Source organism: Erythrolamprus reginae, chromosome Z, assembly GCF_031021105.1.
Source record: "Erythrolamprus reginae isolate rEryReg1 chromosome Z, rEryReg1.hap1, whole genome shotgun sequence".
Taxonomy (NCBI): domain Eukaryota; kingdom Metazoa; phylum Chordata; class Lepidosauria; order Squamata; family Dipsadidae; genus Erythrolamprus; species Erythrolamprus reginae.
Genome location: NC_091963.1, coordinates 2,338,126 through 2,354,074, shown reverse-complemented (window position 1 = coordinate 2,354,074; position 15,949 = coordinate 2,338,126). Strand labels below are relative to the sequence as shown.

Here is a 15,949-nt window from a genome sequence, read left to right as displayed (position 1 = left end):
GTATCATGTACATAAATATTGTTATCTCTTTGTATACCACCAATACACACTTGACAAAACAAATAAATAAAAATAAAATAAATAAAATAAAACCCCGAAGCTACAAAGCTTGGAAGAAGATCTATTGGACTTTCAGGGTGTAGACAACATCAGAAATTTCACATTTCCACCCAGAGAGACGGGAAATAGGAATGTGCAATTTACATCCTTGCTCAATTCGTTCCTACAAACCCCTTTTAGCGGGTAGTGAGGGGGGGAAATATTGTTTTTGACCACAGCTGTGTTGAACAATTTTTCCCTGTCTAAAAAAAGTCAGCATGGTTGACCAACCACGAGAGGTGTGACTTTTGGGCCGCTGAAAAAAACCACTACGGCTGGCCAGTGAGTGTTCACACAATGTCCCAGGTGTGTAACCAGATGGCCAAGTTGGATAATACTTAACCAAACACACTTTTTTTCCCGAGGGATGGTGGTGAAAAATGGCAATTAAGCGACTTCACTGAGTGTGCACTTCCATCAACAACTGAATGGCCTCTTGGAGATGGAACGCTGGACTGGTTTTGCCATTTGCTTAACGCTGGTTATTTTGAGGGGCGGGAGAAGTGGCTAAAGTTAAGGGGGAGAAGAGGGCTGGTCCCTAGACCTTTGGGTCTTTGCAAGCTTCCCAGTTCCTTGCTTGCAAGGGAAGCTTGCAATTTTTAACAGAGATATATATATTTAATATTATGTTTATTATTATGGTTTTATTGCCACAGTTTGTCCTTGACTTACAACAGTTTGTTTAGTGGCTGTTTCACTAAACGAAACGCAACATAAAACCACTCTTTTCTTAGCCTGACAGGGAGTCCTTGACTTGCAACCGTTCATTTAGTGACTGTTCAGAGTTACAGCACTACAACGGTACCTCTACTTACGAACTTATTTCGTTCCGTGACCAGGTTCTTAAGTAGAAAAGTTTGTAAGAAGAAGCAATTTTTCCCATAGGAATCAATGTAAAAGCAAACAGTGTGTGCGATTGGGGAAACCACAGGGAGGGTGGAGGCCCTGTTTCCTCCCAGGAGATTCCTAGAGAGGCCCCACAAAGGTTTTTCTGGCCTTGTTTCCTCTCAGGAGATTCCTAGAGAGGCCACACAGAGGCTTCTCCCCGCCTTTTCCGGCCCTGTTTCTTCTGAGGAGATTCCTAGAGAGGCCCCACGGAGGCTTCTCCCCACCTTTTCCGGCCGTGTTTCCTCCGAGGAGATTCCTACAGAGGCCTCACTGAGGCTTCTCCCCACCTTTTCTGGGCGTGTTTCCTCCGAGGAGATTCCTACAGAGGCCCCACGGAGGCTTCTCCCCCCCTTTTCTGGCCCTGTTTCCTCTGAGGAGATTCCTAGAGAGGCCCCACGGAGGCTTCTCCCCACCTTTTCCGACTGTGTTTCCTCCGAGGAGATTCCTAGAGGGACCCCACGGAGGCTTCTCCACACCTTTTCCGGTTACAGTTTGGGAGGCTCCGGTTTGTAAGTGGAAAATGGTTCTTGAGAAGAGGCAAAAAAAATCTTGAACACCCGGTTCTTATCTAGAAAAGTTCGTAAGTAGAGGCGTTTGTAGGTAGAGGTACCACTGTACTGGCAAAGAGGACTTATGACCATTTTTCTTGCTTTATGGCCTTTGCAAGAGCCCCACCATGGTCACATGGTCAGAATTGGCAATTGGCTCCTATTTATGATGGTTCCCATGTCCAAAGGTCACGTCGTCCCCTTTTGTGACGTTCTAACAAGTCAGTCGGGGAGCCTGATTTGCTTAATGACCATGTGACTGATTTAACAACAGTTAAATGATTCACTTAGCAACTGTGGCAAAAAAATCGTAAAAATTGGACAAACCTCACAAATTCCCCACTTAGCGACACCAATTCTGGGTTCCATTGTAAGTCCTAAGTTGAAGAGTAGAACAAGGGCAGGGCAAGAAGCAATGGGTGGAAACTAAACTAAGGAGAAATTTCCTGATAGTGAGAACAATTAACCAGTGGAACAGCTTGCCTCCAGAAGTTGTGAATGCTCCAACACTGGAAATTTTTAAGCAGATGTAGGATAACCATCTGTCTGAAGTAGTGTAGGGTTTCCTGCCTAAGCAGGGGGTTGGACTAGAAAACCTCCAAGGTCCCTTCCGACCCTGTTGTTGTGGTAGTTGTGGTTGTTATTGTTGCTTTTCTTCTTCTTCTTCTTCTTCTTCTTCTTCTTCTTCTTCTTCTTCTTCTTCTTCTTCTTCTTCTTCTTCTTTTCCTCCTCCTCCTCCTTCTTCTTCATTATCTTCTTCTTCTTCTCCTTCATCTCCATCTTCTTCATCTTCTTCTTCATCATCTTCTTCTTCATCATCATCATCTTCTTCTTCATCATCATCTTCTTCATCATCTTCTTCTTCCTCCTCCTTCATCTTCATCATCTTCATCTTCTTCTCCGTCTTCCTCTTTATCTTCATCTTTTTGTCTTACCATCATCATCATTACCTGTATTGTCACAGGACAGCAGCTCGTCCAAGTCAAGCTGCCTTTTGCAATTGACCAATGGGCATTTGTCCAAGGCCGAGGTCGGTTTTCAAATAGGATTCCAGTTCTTTTGGAATTATTCCAATTATAATAACAATCATAATGTAGAATTTGGTTGTCTTTTTGTGCGGAGCCTGGCATGAGGTTGGCACTTTTGCAGAAATTGGAGAGGAAGCAGAAACCGAAACACATGTGACCCTCGACTTACAACGGCTCATTTAGTGACCATTCAAATTTTATAACATTACCGGGGAGAAAAAAAATTACCTATGTTGATTTTTCACAGTTACAACCTTTGTAGCGTTACAATGATCATGGGATCAAAATTCAGATGCTTGACAAGGGTTCATACTTACAACCGTTGCTGTGTCCCACGTCTCCTTTTGCGACCATCTCACAAGCAAAGTCAGTGGGGAACTCAGATTCACTTAATGACTTAACGGGTTACTAACTTATCAACTGCAGTGATTCACTTAACAACCATGGCAAGAAAAGGCCGTGAAATAGGGCAAAACTCACTTAACGAATGTCTCATTTAATGATGTAAATTTTGCCCTCAATTGTGGCCGTCCTCTGTACTGGACACTCTGAATTATAAATCGAACAAACTGAAAACTGAACAGTTTGTAACACTGAAAATTGGTTTGTATATATTCCATCACAGAATCACTGAAGTTAGTAAGTGAATCGTGTTGTCATTAAATGAACGCGACATTGACTGCTTGTGTAAAGATTGCGAAAGTGGATCACATCGTCCCGGATGCTGCAACTGTCATAAGTGCATGCCAGTTGCCAAGTCTTTGAACTTTGATCACGTGACCACAGAGATGCGGCAATGATTGTAACAGGGTCATAAAGTCACTTTTTTCAGTGGCATTGTAACTTTGGGCACTAAATGAGTGGTTGTAAATGAAGGATTTTATTTGTTTTATTTTATTTATTTATTAGATTTGTATGCCGCCCCTCTCCGTAGACTCGGGGCGGCTAACAACAATAATGAAACAACATATAACAAATCTAATATTTAAAATAATTAAAAGACCCTTATTAAAAACCGAACATACACACAAACATAACATGGATAAATTATATAGGCCTAGGGGGAAGGAATATCTCAATTCCCCGATGCCTGATGACAGAGGTGGGTTTTAAGGAGCTTACAAAAGGCGAGGAGGGTGGGGGCAATTCTGATCTCCGGGGGGAGCTGGTTCCAGAGGGTCGGGGCCGCCACAGAGAAGACTCTTCCCCTGGGTCCCGCCAAATGACATTGTTTCGTCAACGGGACCCGGAGAAGGCCAACTCTGTGGGACCTAACTGGGCGCTGGGATTCGTGCAGCAGAAAGCAGTCCCGGAGATATTCTGGTCCGATGCCATGTTCTGCACATGTTTCTGAGCTCTTTCAAAAAATCAGCAACACAAACTTAACTTGGCATGAGAACATAAGCAGGAAAAGTTAGACATTGGGCCCTCAGTTGGAGTAGCTCTAAAAACGTCGGCCAATGAAACCTCTTTCTTTTTTTCTTTTTAATAAATCTTATTGGTTTTCAAACAGATTTTTTTAAAAAACAACACCCCCCCTGTAATATAAACATACAATATTTCTGCATTGCTGCATTAGATATTCCATTAATACATACAATCACAAAATCCTTATTCAAACCCTTAATATTTACATATTTACATCCTGCGTTTTATTAGCTTTTATGTATCATTTGTGATTTTCTTATTTCTATTTAAAAGGGGGGACAGGATCGAAACATTTAAATATGTCAAAGGGTTAAATAAGGTTCAGGAGGGAAGAGTTTTTAATAGGAAAGTGAACGCAAGAACAAGGGGACACAATCTGAAGTTAGTTGGGGGAAAGATCAAAAGCAACATGAGAAAATATTATTTTACTGAAAGAGTAGTAGATCCTTGGAACAAACTTCCAGCAGACGTGGTAGATAAATCCACAGTAACTGAATGTAAACATGCCTGGGATAAACATATATCCATTGTAAGATAAAATACAGGAAATAGTATAAGGGCAGAATAGATGGACCACGAGGTCTTTTTCTGCCGTCAGTCTTCTATGTTTCTATGTTTCTATTTCTTAACTGGATCCATCCGTGCCACTGTTCCTATACCTCATAATACTCAGAATCTTTTTGGCCCCTTAATTCCATCATCAGTTTATCCATTTCAGAACAGATATATTTGATTGATTGTTGCTTTTTCTGGGGGACTCTTTCTTTTCTACTACTTTTTTTTTGAACTGCAGCAAAAAAAAGTGGCTGGACTTTTTTTTTTAAATGCCCTTTAAACTTCAGGAACCCAGTTTGAGTTTTATTCTAAGGTAGGCTGAATCTTAAAAACAGGAAGTTGGTTCGATTAACATCTTAAAAGTTGTGCCTTTGCTGGTTTGGTTTTCAGTGTAAATGTTGCATTTTAAATATAGGGAGCTGGTTTTAAGGTGAAACCTTAAAAATGGGAAACTGTTTTGGTTTTTACAGTAAAAGTTCCACCTTAAAGATTTCCTGCCTGAGCAGTGGGGTGGGCTAGATGTTCTCCAAAGTCCCTTTCAACTCTGTTATTCTATTCTCTGAAAAAAAAGAATCTGGTTTGTTTTCCAGTCTAATTGTTGCACCTTAAAAACAGGAAGCTAGTTTGGTTCTCACTCTAAAAGTTGTACCTTAAAAAAACATGAAGCCAGCTTGGTTTCCTCTCTTAATAACTTCACCTCAAAAGTAGGAAGTGGATTTATTTGCCACTTTAAAAACTGCACCTTAAAAATACCAAGCTGGTTTTACCACTCTAAAAGTTTTCTTTTCTAAAGGTGGCAGATTAAAAATACACATCCTGGTTTGTTTTCATTTTGAAAGCTACACAATTAAAAAAAAAAAAAACCAACCCTAAGGCAAAAGAGAGATCAGCAAAGCACCGCTTATCAGTGCCAATTTTCAAAGACGCAATTTCCTTGAAAGTTTGCTTAGTTTACATTATGAATTTAACCAACAGATTAAATATTGCTTTGTTCCCTGGCAAGGTATTTTACTGCTAAATAATATATATATATATTATTATTATTATTGTTGTTGTTGTTATTATTATTATTATTATTATTATTATTATTATTAATTCAATTTGTATGCCGCCCCCCTCCGAAGACTCAAATATACTGTAGTTATATTTTTGTTGAAAATATATACAGTACTGTATATTATATATATAATCTACACTAGTATAGATAGATATACACGGTCTATACTAGTCTCTCTTCCTTTTCATTATCAGCAAAAATATGTCACATATATAAATATCCTATAAAATTAAGGAAGACTGCTATCCTAGTTTCCCTTAATCTTAAAATTCAGCAAAAACATGTGAGGGGTGTGTGTGTGTGTGTGTGTGTGTGTGTGTGTGAAGGTCTTGTCATATGCGGGTTTCTTCCCGTGTAAGTTTCAGAGATTTCTGGCGAATATGCCAAGATCTTCATATCTGTACCTGTGAAAATCTACGAAAACATGTGTGTGTGTGTGTGTGTGTGTGTGTGTGTGTGTGTGTGTGTGTGTGTGTTGGTGTGTTTGGGTCTTTTCCTGTGTAAGATTATTATTATTATTATTATTATTATTATTATTATTATTTATTATTTATTTATTAGATTTGTATGCCCCCCCTCTCTGCAGACTCGGGGCGGCTCACAGCAGTGATAAAAACAATACAGTACATGCTAACAAATCTAATAATTAAAATCTAAAATAACAATTTAACATTAAAAAGTCTAAAAAGAAAGAAAAGTTTTACTCTAAGGTAAAAAAGTTTTAATAAAAAAAAGTTTTATTTTAAGATCAAGAGTGCCTTTGCGATATTTTGACGAGATCACACTCGTCATCTTCAAGCTGGTGTTTTGGGGTTCGTCATGGAAAAAGGCAGCTGAACACAAGCGCTTATTTCAGGGATCCAAAAATATATAAGGCAGGGTCTTATTTTCAGAGTAAGATGGTATATAAAGATAATATATGGGTATAATATGTCAATACAAATAAATTATTTATCCCTTCCCTAACTCTGACACAAAGCAGAGAGCTGCACTGGCCCAGTTGTACAGGACTACTGCTCCCATTATCCTCAAACAGAGCTGGCCATGGGGATGATGGTCCAGATGATGATCTGAAGGCATGTGCCAAGCTCTGTTCTATTTTTAACCTGACAGGAAGGGGGGACAGACAGCCCCCAGCGCTACCCGCCTTCCTGTGGGTGCTGCGGTCGGTTGGTAAACTGCAGATAAGCACCCGGATAACTTTAGCATAAGCGACCAAGATGGAGGATGAGGAGGGATCAGAAATGAAATGAGAGGAGGGGAGGGGAGAAACCAGAAGCACAGGCCTCTTAAAGCTAGCCGGCTGAGGGATTCTGGGAGTAGAAGTCCGCCCATCTTAAAGCATGACTGACTAGGGCAGGGGTAGGCAAAGTTGGCTCTTCTATGATTTGTGGACTTCAACTCCCAGAATTCCTAAGCCAATCATGCTAGCTCAGGAATTCTGGGAGTTGAAGTCCACGTGTCATAGAAGAGCCAACTTTGCCTAGCCCTGTACTAGGGGATTCTGGGAGTTTTAGTCCTCCCCTCTTAAATAATAATAATAATAATAATAATAATAATAATAATAACAACAACAACAACAATAATAATAATAACAACAACAATTATTATTAATAATAATAATAATAAATAATAATAAATAATAATAATAAATTATTATTTAATAAATAATTAAATAATAATTTATTAGATTTGTACGCTGCCCCTCTCCGCAGACTCGGGGCGGCTCACAACAATAATAATAACAATATGACAATGTAACAAATCTAATATTTAAAAGAAAGCATCTAAAAACCCATCATTTTAAAAACCATACAACACAATCATACCATACATAAAACTATATAAGCCTGGGGGAGATGTCTCAATTCCCCCATGCCTGGCGATATAGGTGGGTCTTAAGCAATTTATGAAAGACAAGGAGGGTGGGGGCAGTTCTGATCTCTGGGGGGAGTTGATTCCAGAGGGCCGGGGCCGCCACAGAGAAGGCTCTTCCCCTGGGGCCCGCCAGACGACATTGTTTAGTCGACAGGACCCGGAGAAGGCCAAGTCTGTGGGACCTTATCGGCCGCTGGGATTCATGTGGCAGAAGATGGTCCAATGCCATGTAGGCCTTTATAACAAGCTGGTTGAGGGATTCTGGGAGTTGAAGTCCTCCCTTCTTAAAACATGACTGACTGAGGAATTATGGGAGTTGTAGTTCTCCCCTCTTAAACTATGCTGGTTGAAAGGATTCTGTGTCCTCCCCTGTTAAAGCATACCAGATGGGGGATTTTGGAAATCCTTTCCTCTTAAAGCCTCCTGGCTGGGGGATTATGGGAATGTAAGTCCTCCCCTCTTAAAGCATACTAATTTGTGGGTGCTGCTGAGTCCCTAATGAAAGCAATTTCTTCAAAAGGGGCTAAGTGCAACCCAGCCCTGTGGGGTCACTCACGAACACGAATCCTAGAAAGAAAGCGTGGACACATTGTCTCTCTCTGGGTGAAGTGACATGGTGTAGAGCCATGTACCCCTTTTTATTTAGGAACATAAGGAAATGGGGGATAATTACATATACATGTCAAATGATACACAACTTCAAACGTATCTTTTGAGTTCTTCCTTTCCCATAGATATCAATAAACAATTTCCTACAAAACTCTTTCCAAGAGCAGATGTTGTCACACCTAATTTCTCTGAAGGCTTTTTCCTTATCTGGCTAATCTTCCTTAACCACCCTGTCCTGCTGTTGTATGCCTTAGGCCAGAGGTCCCCAACCGCCGGTCCGCGGACCGGGACCGGGCCGTTGGGGTTTTCCAGCCGGTCCGCGGCGCCGCTGCCCTCCCGGCAGAGGACATTATGCAGGACAGGGTGGGGCGACGGGCAGGGCGGGGAGAATCAGGAGGCTCCTTTGGCGGCTGGGGGCTGCCTGGCTTTGTGATTTTGGCTGGGGGGGAGTTAGGAAGGTCCTACTTCTCCCCCCCCAGCCAAAAACTCAAAGCCTATCTGCTGGATACGGGCGATGAGCGGGACGAGCGGTGCCGAAGCCGGTGGCTGTGGCAGCTGCTGCAAGAGGCTTCCGTGCCGCTCTGTCCCACTCATCGCCCGTATCCAGCAGATAGGCTTTGAGTTTTTGGCTGGGGGGGGACTTAGGAAGGTCCTACTTCTCCCCCCACCCCAGCCAAAAACTCAAAGCCTATCTGCTGGATACGGGCGATGAGTGGGACGAGCGGCGCGGAAGCCTCGTGCAGCAGCTGCCACAGCCACCGGCTTCGGCACCGCTCGTCCCGCTCATTCCCCGTGTCTGGCAGAAGCTGCTGCCCAAGTGCTCTTGGCCGGCGGGATTCAAAGGGGAGAATCAGGAGGCTCCTTTGGCGGCTGGGGGCTGCCTGGCTTTGTGATTTTGGCTGGGGGGAGTTAGGAAGGTCCTACTTCTCCCCCCCCCCAGCCAAAAACTCAAAGCCTATCTGCTGGATACGGATAATGAGCGGGACGAGCGGTGCCGAAGCCGGTGGCTGTGGCAGCTGCTGCAAGAGGCTTTCCTTCCGCTCTGTCCCACTCATCGCCCGTATCCAGCAGATAGGCTTTGAATTTTTGGCTGGGGGGGGGAGAAGTAGGACCTTCCTAACTCCCCCCCCCCAGCCAAAATCACAAAGCCAGGCAGCCCCCAGCCGCCAAAGGAGCCTCCTGATTCTCCCCGCCCTGTGGAGAAGTGTGGAGGGCTGCGTCACTAAGCTCCACCCCTCCATAACCCCACCCCCATATGACCAAAGCCCCCCCCCACCGGGCCATGGAAAACTGGTCTAGCTTAAAGCCGGTCCCTGGTGCAAAAAAGGTTGGGGACCTCTGCCTTAGGCAATATAAATTCCCCCCTTTGATCCTATAGTGGTGAAAACTTTGTTTATTGTGTGATGTTTTATTCCCAGGAATGCAGATTAGGCAGATTAGTGTCCTCCTGTCCTGGTTTTATAGAGTCAGGGTCAAGCAGAGTATTTTTTTTATGCTAGAGGTCCAGATTTTTAATACAATCCTATTCTAACATAATTTGCTATGCTGCAACACTAATTATTATTTATTACCAATGATTAAAAATTACGTTTTATCCTAACAGTGCAGGTTGTTTTGCCTAAAGAGCCTTCCGTTTCTCAAGGCCACTTCTGGTTTCCTTGCAGGAATCTCGAAAACGTGCAAGCTGACCGTCCACCCCTGTTTGTCCATGAGCTGATCGTTCTGCTGTCCACCTGCTCGAAAAAGGTAACCAGGATCTTCCTAGCCTCCAAACCTGGGTTAGCAGGGAGGGGTCAATTATGTACAAGAGACACAAGTTGCATTGGTTGCCAACTAGTCTCTGAATACGATTCAAAGTGTTGGTGTTGACCTTTAAAGCCCTACATGGCTTTGGACAATGATGTTGAACCTTTTTTTCCTCAGGTGCCGAAACAGAGTGTAGGGGCACTATCGCACATGCACGAGTGCCCACACCCATAATTCAATGCCTGGGGAGGGCGAAAACAGCTTCCCCCGGCCCTTGGAGGCCCTCTGGAGGCCGAAAACAGCCTGTTTCCCAACTTCTGGTGGGCCCAGTAGGCTCGTGTTTCGACCTCCTCAGGCTCCAAAGGCTTCCCTGGAGCCAGAGGATGATAAAAAATGCCCTCCCCCATCCCCCCAGGGTCTCTGGAAGCCAAAATCGCCCTCCCAAAGCCTCGGTGTGAGCCGGAAATCAGCTGGTAGGCCCACAAATGCACTTTGGATCTGAGCTAGGGCAACGGCTCGCATGCCAGCAGATATGGCTCTAAGTGCCATCTCTGGCACCCATGCCATAGGTTTGCCATCACTGGCTTAGGACCTGATTACCTACAGGACCATCTCTTGCCTAACTTATCCCATCAACCGGCTGGCGGGCCCCAGGGGAAGGGCCTTCTCTGAGGTTGCCCCTGCTCTCTGGAATCAAACCCCCCCCCCCCCGGAAATCCGTACTATTCCCACCCTCCCAGCCTTCCGGAAGAGCTTAAAAACACATCTATGCCGGCAGGCCTGGGGCCTGGTGGCTTTGTGCCATACCGTATTATTATCTGACTGTTTGAGATATGACAGAGTTGTACGAGGTGGGCTGCCCGTGAGATGTTTTAAATTAAGGGGATTTTTTATAGTGTTGTTTTATTCAATTTTGATTTCTTCCTTTGTTATGTATGAATATGTTGTCAGCCGCCCTGAGACTCAGGAGAAAGGCGGCCTAGAAATTGAACGAATAATTTTTTAAAAGTTGGTGTTCATTTTATGGCTTGGATCCTGAGACGATATTCCATGCCGGTTTGGGTGGACCGAAGGTTAACTTTTTGCCCAGTTTAGAGAACTGGCCAATCACACCCTCCTTGTTATCCTTGTGGTCCATCTTGCATTTTTCTGCCTTTTGACCTCCCTGTTTAAAGTAAGACTGTCCCTCCCTCCCTCCCTCTCTCCCTTCCATCCTTCCATCCATCCATCTTTCCTTCCTTCCTTCCTCCCTCCCTCCCTTCCTTCTCTCTCACTCTCTTTCTTTTCTCTTCCTCCTTCCTTCCCTCCCTCCTTCTCTCCTCCCTTTTCTTCTTTCTTTCTGTCTCTCTCTTTCTTCTACCTGCCTCTTTTCCTTCCTTCCCTCTCACTCTTTCTTTTCTCTTCCTCCTTCCTTCCCTCTCACTCTCTTTCTTTCTTTTCTCTTCCTCCTTCCCTCCCTCCCTCCCTCCCTTTTCTTCCTTCCTTGTTGAAGGTGGTTAATTGGTGGTTAACTCCCCGACAGCTCAACAGCTTCCACACGGACACCTGGCCCCACCAACGCCAGCTCGAGAGCGTCGCCCTCTACGCCCTGCACCTTTGCGAGTGTCTCTTCGATCCGTACCAGACATGGCGGAGGCAGCTGAGCGGGTGAGTGGCCCCTGGGAAGGTTCGCAACTAGTGGGAGGAGACGACCTACCTAATACTAAAACCCATGCGTGGTCTGTTTGTCTGTTTGTAACCTTCAGTGGGGCAACACGGTGCTGCGTAGGCAGGCAGGTGTCCCTACCTTTCGCCACTACCGCAACGCTCCCGGAGATTGGCATGGGTGTGTGCGAGTCTGGCAGGTGGGCGGGCACATCCTCATGCAAGATTCGGCTTCTGCACAAGCAGAAGCGAGATTTTGCCAAAAATCTCCGATTTCCGCTAACAGATCGCCGATCCCACCCCTACAGGGTGCAAACCACTACTGCACTTAGGGCAACAATGTTGTACCCAACAGGCCTCAAATTACAGAATGCACCCAAGATCCGAGACCCCTGGTCTTGTGTGTGTGTGTGTGTGTGTGTGTGTGTGTACGTGTGTGTTGAAATGTGGCAGTGTCACCACCATTTCAACCTAATCGGCTGCAATAACCATTCAATAATATTCAAGATCATTTTATTTATTTATTCATTCATTCATTCATTCATTCATTCATTCATTCATTCATTCATTCATGTGTTTGTTTATTTGTTCATTCATTCATTCTATTTTAATGCCGCCCTTCTCCTTAGACTCAGGGTGGCTTACAACATGTTAGCAATAGCACTTTTTAACAGAGCAAGGTTATTGCCCCCACAATCCGGGTCTTCATTTGACCCACCTCGGAAGGACGGAAGGCTGAGTCAACCTTGAACCAATGGGGAGATTTGAAATGCTAGTCCTTCCTTCCTTCCTTCCTTCCTTCCTTCCTTCCTTCCTTCCTTCCTTCCTCTCTCTCTCTTTCTCTTCCTTCCTTCCTTCCTTCATTTATTCATTTTTTATGCCACCCTTCTCCTTAGACTCAGGGCAGTTTACAACACATTAGCAACAACACTTTTTAACAGAGCCAGCCTATTGCCCTCACAATCCGGCTCCCCATTTTACCCACCTGGGAATGATGGAAGGCTGAGTCAACCTTGAGCCAGTGATGAGATTTGAACCGTTGACCTACAGATCTACAGTCAGCTTCAGTGGCCTGCAGTACAGCACTCTACCCATTGCACCACCCCTGCTCATAATATGCACTATCATCATTTCAATAATAAAATCGGACCAAATTACCAGCGGACCGCCTCCTGCCACATGAATCCCTGCGACCGTTTTGGTCCCACAGAGTCGGCCTTCTCCAGGTCCCGTCAGCTAGACAATGTCGCTTGGCAGGGCCTAGTGGAAGAGCCTTCTCTGTGGGGGCCCCAGCCCTCTGGAATCAGCTCCCTCTGGAGATTCGCACTGCCCCCAGCCTCCTCGCTTTCTGCAAGAGTTTCAAGACTCACCTATGCCGCCAGGCTTGGGCAGATTAGATCTCAGCCCCTGGCTGACAAATGATTGTATGATTGCTGTATGAATGACTGGAATTGATTTTTAATATCAGGAATTTTAAATAGTTATGCAATGTTTAATTTAATTGGATTTATTTTTATTATAACTTACTGTTTTTATATGTTGTAAGCTACCCCAAGTCTTCAGAGAGGGGCAGCATAGAAATCAAATCAAATCAATCAATCAATCAATTAATTTATTTTTAAAAAGCGGGTCCTCTAAGATCCCAAAACATTGGGCACAACATAGCAACTGAACGATAACAACAACTAAATAAAAATAAAATTTTCCATGATTCTCTTCCACCTTTTGACATGGACGGTCATTGGTGAAGCCACCAGGCCATCGAAGGCTGATCCTATTCCACTCATATACGTAAATTCTTTAAACATATAAAAGAACCTGTTGCTTCCACTTCCTGTTGAGGTTTCCAAAGGCTGCCCGGGATAAACAAAAGCCAATAATTTGCACGATTCACAATCTTTTGTGGGTTTCTTTTGTGCAAGGTTTGGCGATACAAGTAGTTCTCGACATTTGACCAAAATTGAGCCCAAAAGTCTCCATTGCTAACGAGACAGTTGTTAACTGAGTTTGGCTCCATTTTACAACTTTTCTTGTCCACGTTGTTAAGTGAATCACTGCAATTGTTAGTAATCCGTAAATTAGTAACATGTTTTCTCTTAATTTGTTAAATTAGTCATGGTTGTTAAATGTTTCTGGCTTCCCCATTGTCAAAAAATGACAAAAGTGACCGCCGGGACTTTGCACCCCTCATAAATATGAGTCAGTTGCCAAGTGCCCAAATTTTGATCACGTTACCGCTGGGATTGCTGCAAAAGCTTTTTCAGTGCCGTTGTAACTTCAAAATGGTCACTAATTGAATTGTAGAGGATTACCTGTATTTGCCTCTTAAGCAAGCCAATTCAAAACCAGATTCCTACCGCTGGCTGGGGAATTCTGGAAGTTGAAGTCCACCCATCTTCATTGGACAGACACAACTCTAAAGTTTTGTGCAAGTCATCCTTGACTTACGGCTGTTCACTTAACAACCCTTTAAAATTACAACCTACCTGAAAAAATTGAAATTCAGATCAGAATTTCTGACCAGTCGTATCGATTTGACCCTTTGATTAATGACTAGAGGCAGTGATGGGTTCCTGCGGGTAAGGTCAGGAACGCAGAAATGGTAGGAAAATATTTATTTTTTTCCCCCCTTCTGGGCTCTGGGTATGTTTTTCCTATCGCAGTAAATGAGGTTGAATGTGTATAATTTTAGAAGAGCTGTGCGGGTGTGTGTGTACATACAGTTTATATAGTAGATAATGTATACTTTTGTGTTCCTGTGTGTAATATGTATGTACACCTATGGCATATATACATGGAATTAAATAGTATACAGTATTTTGAATGTTCAGTAATAGTAAATAGAGAGCGAAATTGTATTTCTTTGAGGCGAGGAGAGGCCAGGAACCGTAACTCTAACCCTTGATGTCAGTGATGTCAAGTTGGCCACCTTTAAGCCAGTCACATGATCTTTAAGCCACTCTCTGGTCACATGAACATCAAGCCACTCCCACCCGGTCACATGGCCAGCAAGCCACACCCACAGAATAAGCCACGGCTATATTGTGGTAGTAAAACAAATTCCAAACCTTTACTGACTAGAGAATTCATTTAACAGCTGCAACGATTTATTTAACCCTCAGGGCAAAAAAGGTCACTCACATAACAGCCGCCTCACTTAGCGACCTATGTTCCAATCCTTATGGCAGTCATATGTCAAGGACCTCCTGTCCCGCGGCTGGAATCCCCCTGCCATTCCTCTCTCTCTCTCTCTCTCTGGTCCTTGCCACATATGTTGGGCTTCGATTCCCTAGCTAGTCTGCAGCTGGGGATGATGGGATCTAAATCCAGCACATTTGGAAAGCACGCTTTAAGGCAATTTATGTATGGGATGCATGTATGGGAAGGTGCTTTTTTTTTCCCTGGCAAAATTCACTGGGGTTACAGTATTCCTTCATAATGTCTTTCCTTCCCAAATTTCCCTCCCCTTCCCCTCCTTCCTTATGTAATAGTTATTCGGTAGGTTTATTTCAATTTACAGTGGTCAGGGACCTCCAGATTATTTACCAGATTTTCCTGGATAGTTATAGGATCTCCTCTAAATGGATGTTTTTCAATCTCGTCAATTTAAAGATGGGTGGGCTTCAACCCCTCCCTGGGGAATTCTGGGAGCTGAAGTCCACACAACTTCAAATTGTCAAGAATTACAATTGGGATGCTGGAAAGAGAATAAAAACCTTAAAACCCCACATATCCATCCATACTGGATTTCCTCCCTTCCCTCCTTCCTCCCTCCCTCCCTTTTTCCTTCTTCCCACTTTCCTTCCTTCCTTCCTTTCTTCTTTCTTCTTTCTTTCTTTCTTTCTTTCTTTAATTCTTTCTTTCTCACTCTTTCTTCTCTGTCCTCTTCTTCTTTCTTTCTTTCTTTCTTTCCTCCCTCTCTTCCTCCCTTTTCTTCTTTCTTTCTTTCTCTCTTTTCTACCCCTCTTCTTTTTTCTTTCTTTCCTCCCTCCCTCTCTCCCTCCCTCCCTTCCATTCATTTTCCCCTTCTTCCCACCTTCTTTCTTTCTTTTCTTTTTTTCTCACTTTCTTCTCCCTCCCTCCCTTCTTTCTTTCTTTCCTCCCTCTCTTCCTCCCTTTTCTTTTTTCTTTCTCTTTCTCTCTCTCTCTCTTCTACCTCCCTCTTCTTTTTCTTTCCTTCCTTCTTTCCTTCCTTTCTTCTTTCCTTCTTCCTCCCTTCCTCCCTCCCTCCCTTCCATTCATTTTCCCCTTCTTCCCACCTTCTTTCTTTCTCACTTTCTTTCTTCTCTCTCCCTCCCTTCTTTCTTTATTTCCTCCCTTTTCTTTCTCTCTCTCTCTCTTCTACCTCCTTCCTTTTTCTTTCTTTCCTTCTTTCCTTCCTTTCTTCTTTCCTTCTTCCTCCCTCCCTCCCTTCCTTCCTTCCATTCATTTTCCCCTTCTTTCTCTCCTTCCTCACTCTCTCTCCCACT

At 43.7% G+C, this 15,949-nt stretch overlaps 1 protein-coding gene across 3 annotated transcripts in view; it reads left to right on the top strand.

The window, feature by feature from the left end:
- NBEAL2 (neurobeachin like 2) overlaps positions 1 to 15,949 on the top strand; it is a 188,703-nt gene that overhangs the window by 76,998 nt on the left and 95,756 nt on the right. For all 3 annotated transcript variants that reach the window (XR_011556963.1, XM_070729608.1, XM_070729606.1), the window contains exons 4-5: positions 9,755 to 9,836; positions 11,359 to 11,483. Coding sequence is in view for 2 of the 3 variants with exons in the window: in XM_070729608.1 (XP_070585709.1) it covers positions 9,755 to 9,836; positions 11,359 to 11,483 (207 nt within the window). In the remaining variant the exon portion in view is untranslated. The remainder of the gene's footprint in view (positions 1 to 9,754; positions 9,837 to 11,358; positions 11,484 to 15,949) is intronic.